The sequence below is a fragment of the Panthera leo genome, chromosome D4 (genome assembly GCF_018350215.1).
Source record: "Panthera leo isolate Ple1 chromosome D4, P.leo_Ple1_pat1.1, whole genome shotgun sequence".
Lineage (NCBI taxonomy): Eukaryota > Metazoa > Chordata > Mammalia > Carnivora > Felidae > Panthera > Panthera leo.
In genome coordinates, this window is record NC_056691.1 from 84,985,551 (window position 1) to 84,998,009 (window position 12,459).

The 12,459-nt window shown below is 60.7% G+C and overlaps 1 protein-coding gene across 5 annotated transcripts in view; it reads left to right on the forward strand.

Annotated features, from left to right (window-relative positions):
- MVB12B (multivesicular body subunit 12B) overlaps positions 1 to 7,990 on the forward strand; it is a 196,799-nt gene extending 188,809 nt beyond the window's left edge. For 4 of the 5 annotated variants that reach the window (XM_042914051.1, XM_042914045.1, XM_042914049.1 and 1 more), the window contains exon 10: positions 7,455 to 7,990. In XM_042914051.1, the coding sequence (XP_042769985.1) occupies positions 7,455 to 7,541 (87 nt within the window). In that variant the 3' untranslated portion in view covers positions 7,542 to 7,990. Of the gene's footprint in view, positions 1 to 2,088; positions 2,513 to 7,454 lie in introns of all 5 variants that reach the window. The other variant, XR_006196141.1, reaches the window with a different exon arrangement.
- The last annotated feature ends 4,469 nt before the right edge of the window (positions 7,991 to 12,459 follow it).

The window sequence follows — 12,459 nt, forward strand, 5'->3', positions numbered from 1 at the left end:
GTCCAAGAGCTTTCATGGGGAAAGGTCTCAGCAGAAACCATTCAAACCTCACTCCGGAAGAGGGGGGATCCTGGGGCTGTGTGATGGGGCAGGGATATGGGAGTTAATGTTCCACTCTTCAGAGCTCTCCGACGCTCCTCCTCCTCCGTTGGCGTCCAGCTGGAAGGTGCTTTGTGAGCTGAGGGTGCCTCTGGAGTGGGGGGGGCTCTCCTGGCACTGAGCCCAGGGAGGCAGGCTGCTTAGGGCAGTGAGTGGATACCGCCATCCCCTCCTGGGAGTCCCAGGCTTAGAGAGGGAAAGGGGGGAGGTCTGGGTGCTGAGGATGAGAGGGATCTGGATGCCCCAGAGTGGAAAGATGCAAGGGCTGAATCAGTGGAAGGTTGCACATTAATGAATTCAGCAGCTGCTTTCAGAGCCCCCCTCTGGCTGGTACTGTGCCGGGTACAGTGCCCAGGCAGACATGGCTCCTGCTGGAGCAGGTGCATCTTGGAGGGGTTCTTCTTCAGACCATCATTTAGGAGAGACGCAGCAATGGGCCTGGGTGGGCTCAGGGCCCCGACTTGGGGTTGCTCCTCTCTCAGAGCCCAGGAACCCAACAGAAAAGCCAGAATGGACACAGCAGTGGCTTCCCCAAGGGCTTGCGGGAGCCACACGGACCCCTCTGTGGAGTTGATGTGGGACCAGAGCATCTATACCCGACCATGGTGGTGGTTAAAAATGCCTCCCTGCAGCGCCCCAAGCCCCGGTGGCATCAGAAAGGCTGCTCAGCCTCTCAGAGCCCCGGTTTGCTCACCTTTAGTGGAATGACAGCAGTACCAGCTTCCTGGGACACAAGGATTTGGTCCCAGCTCGCTGACTCAGGACGTGGTAGCTCCTGCCGCGCCCATCACCTTACTAGTGACCACAGGGGTCACGGTTGTAATCCATGAGCCCTGAGCTCCAGGCCTGTTCTCCAGCTCTAGGGTGTTCTAGAACCTCAAGAATGGGGAGGGAAGTCCTGGTATCCCCACCCTCCCCTGTGCCCTCAGGCCGCACAAGGACAGCCCTCCTCCAGATAAAGCAGTTCCACATGCTTGTCGGGACCCCAGCGCTTCCCCTGCCTTCCCCCAGTTTTTCAGAGATCTCTGTAGAACCATAGTCCGAGTGAAAAACAAGGACTCCCGTGGGAGAAAAAATAAGAGACCACAAAGTGTCACAAGCCTTGGGCTTGGTTCTCAGTCTCCCCTTCAGGAGCTTGAAGGGGTGGACATATTCGGATTAGCTGGACAGGCCTCCCCGGTACCCAGACGAGCTGCCCTATGGGGACGTGAGGCCCTTCTGTGCCCGCTCCTCACAGGGGCACTGGCTTTGACCTCGCACGGGGCGGCTGGGTGCCAGCAGCCAGGCTTCTGGAGACAGAAGGGGACTCAAGCCCTTCAGTGAGGGGTAGAGGCTTCCATCGCTGATATTCTGAGAGGGGTTGAACCGTGGGCACTAAGAGTGAAGGCCTGGGCTGTGAGGAATGAGAGCAGGTGCCAGGACAGGCTTGGGAGGGCAGGGCCACTAAGAACCTCATCCACCTTCCTGTCTGTACGGGGCCAGGCCTGTGTGAACGAGCCTTAAGTGAACCGGACTTCCTGTTGACCTGAATCTTGGCCCCTTCACTTCTCCTCCACCCGCCTCCACCTGGCCAGGCCTCCGAGGCCCAGCCTGGCCCCTCCGGGCCTGTTCTCAGTGCGCCCTTCCAGCTCTTCCATGATCCACCCCAGTGCCAACTTACACTGGCTCATCGGTTCACATTTGCCAGTCTGCCCCCACCTCCGAACTGCACCTGCACGAGAGGAGGGGGGAGACGCTTGTCTGACGCCAGTTGCCCCACCAGCCCTGCACCTGTCCGTAGGGGCTACTGTGGGCCTGGTCCAGCTTTGCCCTGTCTCTCTCTGGACCTTTGGGAAGTCTGATCCTCCCCTGGGCCTCAGCTTCCATATCTGCACTAAGGCACTAGAAATAATCCCTTACTATCTTTTCTCCTCTGGAGCCTTTGATTTGATTGATCATTACTGGATTCAGGGAGGAAGGGTATATACTTGCCCTTTTTTCCCTCCGCAGATCTTCCTCAACTTACAATGGGGCTTTCCTCCCAGTAAATCCATTGTAAGCTGAAAACACCGTGCGTGGAAAATGCACTTAATACACTTCACTTACCGAATGAACATCCTCGCGTAGCCTGGCCTACCTTAAACTCCCAAGATACACACAGTAGCCCACAGTTGGGCAGAAGCATCTAACACAAAGCCTGTGTTGTAATAAGCTGTTGACGATCTCCTGCAATTTGTTGGATACTGTACTGAAAGTGACACGCAAGTTGGTTGTATGGGGACAGCATGGCTGTCAGCGTATCGGTTGCTGAGCCCCGTGGCTGAGGGGCTGCCGGGGAGCTCTAGCTGCCAAACATCAGACGCCAGGACGGGCTTGGGAGGAGTTTCGTTCAGCACATCACTGGCTGGGAAGATATCAAAATTCAAAATCTGAGGTATGGTCTCCACTGAACGTGTATCGCTTTTGCACCTTCTTAACGTCAAAAACATCCAAGTCGAAACGTCGACATCGTAAAGTGGGGACTGTATTATATGCGGTAAAAGTTTTCAGGCAGTGATTCTCCGCCTGCCTAACCAGTAAGATCTCCTGGTGCTTCTGGAAAATGCTGATGCCAACAGGCCAGGCCAGTTGAACCAGAACCGTCCCACCGGGGGCAGGGCCCGGGGATCGGTGGCTTTGGTTAAAAACCTTGATTCTGATGCATCAGGAGGACTGGTTTTTTCATTCTCAGGGTGCTTTCACACGAATTGTCCCTGGTGTTTCTCACATCTCTGTGACCAGGTGAGGGTTTGATCGCCTCCTTTCTGCCAGCGAGGCTGCAGCTAAGCAACTTAGCCTCCACGGTGCAGCTAGAAGCCAAGGTCGGCATGTCCCATTTACCAGGATGATGCCCTTGCTATGGCAAAAGGCTTTTGGAAGCTGGGGCGCACGCACTGTAGCTAGAGAGGCCCGATGCCTCAGCTGCAAGGTCTCCCAGACAGAGGCACACGGTGCCTGGGCCCCCGGAATGCCCCAAATCGAGCCCCTGACAGTGACGTCTCTTTTCCTGGAGAGACTGCCAGGCCCGGTTGCTGTGATGGCCTGTGTCCACCAGAGGGCGCCATGACCTGGCGCTGCTCAGCTGGGCTCCCGGCTCTGCGAACCCAAATGCTTTTTAATTGAAAATTTTTTTAATTCAAAAAGGATTTGCTGTTTGTACGCGAGTGCAGGTTTTCCTTATGCAGGAGACTAATGTCTTGAGTAAACAGATCCGGGCCCAAATCCACCTTCAAAGGTACTCGCTGTTTGCCCAAGGGAGTGAAAGACCTTCCAGAAGCGGCCCTAGTCTCTTGGGCAAACACTTTGGGGCCAGCAATCCCCGGCAGAAGACAGTGTCTGTGGGAAGGGTTATCCGCAGCCTAAGGGGGATTATGTCTGGGGACATATGTTGAAATTTCATTTGGGGAGTTAGAGAAAACAAGAGGTGGGGGGGAGTAATGCTTTTCTCCAGCCAAGATAACCTAAAAAGGGAAAGCTCCCAAGGGTAAGATTGGGGGGGGGGGGGGGGGGTGCGGGGACAGCAATCTGTGCGCTGCACCAGGAGCCCTGGCCCGCTGGTGGGGGGAGGGGCGCGCGCGGGCTGTGAATCAGGAAAAGGCAGTGTGTGCACCCGGGACGACTTCTTCGTTCGCGAGGTGCCTTCCGTCCGCCGCCCCAGGCGGATACCTCCCAGACGTGGCCCTAGAGCAGCCAGAGTGGGAGGCCTCTCCTGAGCCTTGCCATCTCGGCCCTCTGCCTACCCGCACCCACACGCATTCCCACGTCCCGCTTTTGGGTCACAGAATTGCCTGAACTAGTCCCCAGAACAGCAGCAGGCCACCTGGCAGTTGGGTGACAATGTAGGATCCTGGGCTCTGCCCCAGACCTTCAGAGTCAGGACATGCGTTCTACCAGGACCTCCAGGGGATCTCCATGTGTTCAGGGTTCATCAGCCTGCCAGTCTCTTGCTCTGGGTGCCCTCTCTCCCCGCCCCTGAGGGGTAGCCACGCCGGCCAGTCCACACTGGCACCTTGGCCCACCCAGAACTGCTCCTACGGAGGCCACTAGGTGTTTTCAGCCCCCCCAGCCCCGGCCAGTGCCGCTCTGGCGCTCGTGCCTGCCCTCTGCTCCCCTCGCGGACCCACACCTCCGGGTCCCCCACCCCCACGAGCAGGGCCCGTCCTCATCTTCTGACCCTGTGTGCTTCTCTTGGAGCATCTCCACATCTGTCACTCCAGCTGCCCTTCCCCCCGAGTGCTTCTAATCCCCGACCTTTTATCCCTGGTTCCACGTCTCCCCAGCCGGGCTCCTTCCCTTCGGTGCTGCTGGGGACCACCCTCGGCCACTGGCCGAAATGCACTCCTGCCCTCCCACAACCTGCCCCTCCTCCTGTGTTGCCCCCTTTGGTTAATGGCGCTGGCACGCACATGCTCTGGCCCCGTGCCCAGCACCGGGCGGAGGCGGTGGGTGCTGGTGGAGTCGAGGAGGGAACCTTCCCTGTTGTGATGCACGCGAGCAGCCACCAGGTGGCGGTATTGTCCCAGGCTTCGCCCAAAGGCGGCCTTGTCCGGGGCTGCTCTGCTGGGCCAGCCTCCTGGGGCAGGAGTCCAGCCACGGCCTGTGCCCTGGTCATCAGGGAGCCCAAACGCGAGCGGGTTGGGAGCTGCTTTAATAGCTTTTTCCAAGTAGCCAACAGATGTGCGGTGAGTGCCTGCTTGGCGCCAGGGCCGCACGGGCCCCTAACCTGCTGTAGCTCACGCCGTCTTCCCAGTTGGCCCTGGGAGTAGATTGTGACCCCACTGACTTTTGTGAGGTTTAACTGACATATACCACGAGCTTCAGGTGTCCAACATAACGAACCCATATTTATGTAGATGGCAAAAGAATCACAATGAGTCAACATCTGTCACCATGGTGACAAATTTTTGTGATGAGAACCTTTAAGATTTATTCTTAGCAACTTCCAAATAAGCAACACAGGATCAACCATAGTCGCCACGCTGTGTGTCACATCTCCTTATTTTACAACTGGAATTTGTACCTTTTGACCCCCTTCGCCCATCCACACGCCCTCCCCTGGCGAGTACCGGTCCGTTCTCTGTACCTGTTAAGTATGGGGTGTTGTGTTTTTGTTTTGTTTTGTTTTCTAGATTGCACAGATCAGTGAGGTCACATGGTATCTTTCTCTGACTTACTTCACTTCACACGATGCCCCCAGGGTCCAGCCCTGCTGTTGCAAACGGCAAGATTTCGTTGTTTTTTTTTTTTTACGGCTGAATCATATCCCGTGGCACATACACGCCACATCCGTATCCCTTCATCTGTCAGCGGCCACGGAGGCGGTCTCTGGCGTGGCTGCTCTAGATGGTGCTGCCGTGGACGTGGTGCTGCAGGTATCTTGCTGAGTTAGAGTGAAGTGGAATCGCCGAGTCCTAGGGGAGTCCTAGGTTCAGGGTTCTCGGGGTCCTCCAGGTGGCGGCACCAGTATGTGTTCCCAGCAGGGCACAAGGGTTCCCTTTTCTCCACAGCCTCGCCAGCCCTTTCTTTTTAATCTTTATTTTGGGGACAATGGGAGAGAGAGAGAATCCCAAGCAGGCCCCGCGCCATCCGCACAGAGCCCGACGCGGGGCTCGAACCGGCAAACCGTGAGATATGATCTGAGCCGAAATCAAGAGTCAGAGGAGCCTCAACCGACCGAGCCACCCAAGCACCCCAGCACGTATTTCTTAACGTGACCCCACTTTAGAGATAGGTTCACTAAGGTGCAGAGAGGGGCAGAGACCTGCCTGAGGTCACCCTCCAAAGCCCTTCCCTCTCGCCCCTTCTGGCAACAGACCTTTGTAGGGACCACAGTCACAGCTGCGGTGTAGGCCCTGTGGCTCCGGGCTCAGGAGCCACTCGAGGCTCTTCAACACAGGGATAGGATGGGGCCAGTGCAGATCTGTGTCCGTCTGTCCTGGGTCAGCCCTTGGGGCCCTTCGGCAGGGGTGGCCTGCTGGACTGCCTACCCACCCTTTCTACTTGAGGGAAAAAGCCTCAGAGGTCTACTCCCCCTCATTCAGGACTGACCCCTAAAGCCGTCAGCGCTTAGCTGTTCTCTGTGCGGTGGGCAGTCACTTGGGGGCAGGGGGCCAGGCCAGGCTTCCTGTCAGCCTCCCCAGTGTCCCCGAGGAAATAGCCTCAGCTGGTGGCCAAGTTCAGCCAGGACAACTCCACTTTGCACTGTTTTACACAGACAAGCCCTTTTTTAGGGCAATTCTGCTCAGAAGTGTTTAGATATTATTTAAAATGTTTACAGGGCGCCTGGGTGGCTCAGTTAAGCCCCAACCTCAGCTCAGGTCATAAGCTCACGATTTTTGAGTTCGAACCCCGCATAGGGCTCTCTGCTGTCAGCATGGAACCTGCTTCAGATCCTCTGTCTCCCTCTCTCTCTCTGGCCCTCCCCTGCTTGCTCTCTCAAAAATAAACATTTAAAAAATAAAACGTTTAACGAGCACTGACCTGATCCAAACTCCACACTCCTAAACCCCCAGGACCACAGGGCTGCTTTGGCACATAACGGGCCGGGCCGCTCGCCACAGGCCCACTCCCAGCCTCTGAAGCTCAGGCCGGCAGGCCCGTGTCTGCTGGAGGGCACTCCTCCTCGCCTGTGTCGCTCTTCTGCCTGGCACGCCCCCCCCCCATTTCAATGCCCACCGGGTCTTCGGGGGGAACCACGGGGGCTCCCCGACCCCCAGCAGAGGTACTTGCCTCTCTGAGTCTCCATTAGACTCCGAGCCCACCTATACATGCTCCTGGGATCTAGGGTCAGGTAAGCTTCCGTCTTAAGCATGAGGTGGCACAGGGCACAGATGTGCCCCTCCGGGTGCCACCCTGGCCCAGGCTGGGTCGCCGGTGTGGGCGCTGCCCCCCGGGAGCCTCGGCTTTCATCGGCTAACCAGGACAGTCACCCACCCTCCAGGGAGCAGCTCTGGGAACTCAGAGAGGTACAGGGACGTGTGGGGTGCTGCCCCTTCCCCGCGCCGCTCGGGTGTGTCAGCAGCCGTGCCCAGAGAACACGGAGTCAGAGGGCCCCCGGGCAGTTGCGGGATGGCGTGTACCTCGCGTGACCCTCTCCTGCAGGCAGCCTGGCCCGGGGGCAGCGCGTGGCTTCGGGCGCTGCAGCCCCTGGACCAGGACTCCGTCCCCACACCCTGGGCGGTCAGAGCGCCGTCTGCGCGCGCACACGCACGCACGCTGGCACCACGCGTGGGCGCACGCTCGGCAAGGTGGCACCGGGGCCTCCGCGGGCCGGGCCGAGGCCTCCCTGCGGCGTCCTCGCGCACTGACCACGCTTCTCTGTCCGCTCCCTCCCGCAGTATGAGTACAGCTTCCGCACGGAGCAGAGCGCCGCGGCCCGGCTCCCGCCCAGCCCCACGCGATGTCAGCAGATCCCCCAGTCCTGAGGCCCGGCCGCCACCCCGCCACCCCGCCCCCTCGGGGAGAAGACGCAGCCGCCCGACTACTGAGCGCCCCTCCCTCGCCCAGTCCAGTCCCTCCTGCCCGCCCTCACCCCCCCCCCCCCCCGGGGGCTCGCCTGGGAGACTCCGGGCGGCTGAGCGGTTACCTCCTCGGCCATCGGCTTGCCTGACGGGACACCCCCGCCTCCCCGGGGACACTGTTCATAATCTCGACTAATCTGTGTTTGCTGTAGTGACCAGCAGCTCCTGGCGTGTCTGTGTGACGACCAGCCTCCTACAGGCGACCCCACCCACCGCGGGAGCCACCCGAGGGCCCCACGCAATTGCGGAGCTTCCCGGTGACCCGCTGGCTCCCTGTCCTCCTGACTGTTGCCTGCCGCTAAGCTCGCACGTTCCTCCTGGAAGCCTGAGGCGGGTGGCAGCGGGGCACAGCCCCCCCCCCCCCGGGGCTCCCCCCGCACCCCAGAGCTGACAGCGACAAGCACCCTGAGCGTTTCACGGCAACCCTGAGGACACGAGGGAGGAAGCGGCCCCAGGCCCCACCGGTGGCCACCCCTTCACACTCGGCCCCCAACCGACACACTGGACACGCAGAGGTCGGGGCACAGCCGCCCGGCTGCCCCCACAGCGGACGTCCCCGCTGGGCGAGAAGGCCGAGGGACCTGGTGCTTGCTTGGAGGGGAGTTTTGCTGCCCGGGACACTGTGCTCACCCACCACCCGCCCTGTTCCTCCCAAAGGGCTCATCTCTGCAACGCCCACATGCCCTGACCCAGAGACGGGCCCTCCCTGGGCTGCGGGAAAAAGACCCCGTGGGCTGGTGTCCAGCCGCAGAGGGACGCGGGCACGTGGTCACCCAGCTTCGCAGAGCCAGGCTGCATCTCGATGGGGTCTGCCCACAGCAGGAGTCGTTTGTAAAAAGTCCGTCTGAGCCAGGTCACTGAACTGGGGCCATGACTGGCCAGTGGCCACACTGGCATCTCCCACAATGCCGGCTGCCAAGCTCAGCCCCACACGGGTTCCCATGAGAACAGGGCTGCAGCCACCCCTGGGGGGCTCAGGCCCCCACCTCGACGGCCTGCCTGGTCTAGTTACCAGGGTCTGTCTCGATTCCACAGAATGTTGGGATCTCCCACCTCGGAGGTCACTAGAGGGCAGGAGCTTTGGATGGGAGGCTTGACGTGCATGGGGGGGGGGGGGGGGGGGGGGAGCGGGTTGAGGCCTGGAGAGCAGGGAGGTGCCCCCCCACATGAAGGTAGCACAGGAGAGCCACAGCCAAGGACGCTCCCCGCCTACCCGTGGCTCCTGGGATGGCACGTGGTGGCTGGGGCAGAACTGGCCAACAGTGTGGAGGGTGGCCGCCGGCTCAGAGGTGGGGGTGGGGCAAAAATACCTCCTGTACCTGCCGTCAGCAACGCCAACTCCAGAACCTCTACCCTCACCGCTGTCGCCCCGGATCTTCAAGGCGATACCTCCTGATTTCTGTGCATTAGAGAAGTGGGCACCTCTCCCTCCCTCCGCCCAGACCCGGGACGTCCTTGGTGGAGCTGGCCTTCCTGTGCCTCCCACACAGCAAAGCGGCAGGAAAATGCAAGCAGTGCGTGGAACCCCCGGGGTCCAGGAAGCCAAGGGCTATGGTGCTCACCCAGGAAGGAGAGAGCTTCGAACTGGTCTCAGATGTACACGCCGAGATAAGCTAGTTGCGTTTCTGGGGAAACTGGAGGAGTCCCGTGGGGCCCAGAGAACCTGTGTCTCCTGCTGCCTTTTGGACGGGTGGCTGGTCCAAAACCGCGTGACCCCAAGCCCAACACAGAGGGGCGACCAATTCCTTCTGTACCGTTCACTTGGTGCGTGCGCTTTGTTCACGGCCTGACTGGAACATTACCATCTGACAGGCAGCGCCCAGCAGCCCTTCTCCCTTGACCGACAGCCAGGGGTTTTAGCGGCTCTCAGGGCCGAAGATGACCACGTGGGAGCCCAAGCGTGGGTGCAAGAAGGCGGAGCTGGGCAGGGAGGGTGGCTGTCCCCCCCCCCCCCAACTCCGGGGCCATCCTGCAGTTACGGGATGGGGCTGCGGGGCCACCAGGGAGAGGCCAGACCGGTGTGGATGCAGGCGGCCTGGGGTGACGACCTCCACTGCATGGTAGACATAAGCTACGTGTAACGGTGACTGTCACCCTAAACCATTAGGACAATTAGGCAGTGACCGTGTTAGGGAAAGGTTGGCGTCTGTGGTAGATTTTAGGCTGCTCCCAGCCCTCTTTGCCTCTTGGGGGGGTGGGGGGGGGCACGTGCAGACAGGACAGCCCGGACCCCTGGCACACCACTGGAACAGAGCGACCTTTTCTTTCTGGGAGGGCGCATTGCCTCACAAACCCAGGGAAGGACAAGGGTTCTTGCAAGTGTGAAGGGCAGGGGCCGGGCCCTCCATCCCCCAGCGCTCCCCGCCGCTCCCCCAGAGACCAACGAGAGCACAGGCCTCCCTGCTGCCTTCTCTCTTCCATCTGAAAATCCATTCTCTCTCCAAAACCCTTGGAAACGGCATAGTGGTAATAAGGGGTAAGCAGGTTGCAACGTGTTCATTTGCAAATTTTTATCAAGGCTTTTCCTGCCCCGAGTCCCGGAACCAATATGGGCCACACGCCCCTGCCACCTGGAGAGCTGGGACCAGGTCAGGACCCCCGCCCGCCCCGGCTTCCTTGCTGGCAGTTCTGACCTCCGCACAGTTGGCCACCAGGAGCCCCTGACATTTGCTTCCCCACCCCCCACCCCCCGTGCTGTTCAGAAAGGCAGCGCGGCGGGCGACAAGGACTAACACAGACTAAGCACCTGCTCCGTGCCCGGCAGTGGCACATTTCTCCTCTTTAAGCACAGTTTGTCCCGTTTTTCTCCCTTGAAAAACACCCAGAAGTGGATGTTCGTTGCTCCCGGTTAGAGATGAAGAAGCGGAGACCAGTCCGCGGCACAAAGCTGGCAAGTGGCAGAGACCGGATTTGGGCCCGAGGCTCGTCGGAGCCCAGAGCCACCGTGCCGGCTGGTCCAGCATAAGCACACGCCTCACAGCCCCTTTTGGTTCCGGTCCCGTAACGGACCTCCCAGCGCCGCCAGCCACGCTGGTTCCGGCGCGATAGCGTCGCCGCTGCGCCATGGTGCTCGGCAGGGGGCGAGAGCCCAGCTGCCCCCCCCCCCCCCGCTCCACCCCGACGAGGGCTCCCCCGAGATCCAGGGAGCCCGAGAGCAAAGCAGGGCCTCGACCCGGCAGCCGCGTGCCCACGGGGGTGCGGGAGCCGAGCTCCGACTCCGCTCGCTGCCGGCCCTGCCGCCGGGCCCGGAGGCGGCGGCCCCTCCTCCTTCGCCCGTCCGGATGCCGCCCCACAGCGGCCGTCACCGCCGGGAGACGGGGCTTCTGTTCTCCCCGCGACGGGCGTGTGGGCTGCCATGGGACGCTGGGGCCACGGCCGGGGCCGCTGTGCCCTCGCCATGGGAACGACGTCCTTACCGTATTTATTTGAGGTGACTCTGTACTTGGCGAAGGGAAGTTTCACTGTGTGATTGTCTGTCTTAATATAATTTGTTAAATAAACGTTTTAACCTTTTCCCGGCTTGCTGCTGTGGCGCTACCTGAGCGAGGTCGGCGTCCCTCGGGGAGGCTCCAGCATCTTCCCCGGCTCCTCCCAGATGCTGGCGGCGGGGGGGGGGGGGGGGGGGGGGGGGGGGGGGGGGGGGGGGGGGGGGGGGTGGGGGCAGACAGCCACCTCCCGGCCTTCCCACCCGCTAGAAAGAAGCCGTGGGCTTCTCTGCCCCTGTTTAGTTTAGAGACCTGGTTACGAACCGGAGGAGTTCACGAGGGCCTAGAAAGCCCTGCCGTTCTCTGGGAACAACCCTCAGGAATGCTCCTTGGAGGCAGAAACCCCAGTTGCCACAAAAGCACCTGAAACCCGTGCGCGTCAACAGGTCGCCGACAAGAATGCGCTTTCATGTGCGGCTTGCCCGGGGCCCCGTCTGCGAGGGGTTCGGGGCGGCCGGGCTGCCGGAGAGGACACGCGGCCCCCGTGGTTTCGGTCCTGTCCCGACGGCTCACCGGCTGGCGAGACGCCACTGCGAACGCCGGCGAAGGGACCAGAGGCCCGCGGGACACGGCCCAGGGCTCCGTGCGAGGGCCGTCACTTCAGATCTCACTATCAAAGCTCTTTCCTTCCTTTGTAAGTAACCTTTGCATTTTTGGGCTTGACGTGACAACCTGAGCTGTCACTGCCTCCAGCCCTGTTTACGGCAGACTCAGAATGGGGCCCACCTTTAGCTCACCTCTCATCAGGGCCATGAGAGTCCCCCAAGTGTCCGTGCCTCCAGCCTAGGACCCCCACCTCTGGCATCTCGCAAGAGCGAGGAAAAGCAGCCCAGAGAATTCCACGAGAAATCCACAAGGAACACTCAACGCAGGGTCTGAAGAGCTGGATTCAGATTCTGGCTCTGCCACTGCCTGACCACGTGGACGTCACTGGTTACCCAGCACCTGCAGGAGAGGGTGCGTCCCTCCCGGCTTACCCTGGGAAGATGGGAGGAAGGGCTCTTAGCGTCAGCAGAGACCACGTGACTTGCCAGGTCTCTCTTCGGGGGCCAGGGTTGGGTGTTGCCATCCACAGCCTAGTGCCGGGTCACCCAGGAAGTTCAAGTGGTGGCCTCGGACTGACATCCAGGGCACAGAGTCCGTTTGCAAGAGGCCTCATGCACTGCTCAGACAGACAGACGGATTCCCCAGAGCCGGGAGTGGGAGGCAGCTCACAGACCTTAGGGCGGCAAGAAACCAACACCTACACGCGACAGCCTAGGCCAGGGAGGGGTGAGTGGCCAGACCCAGAGGAAACTTGGAACCCAGAGCAGGATGCAGCCAGGCGGCACCTGTTT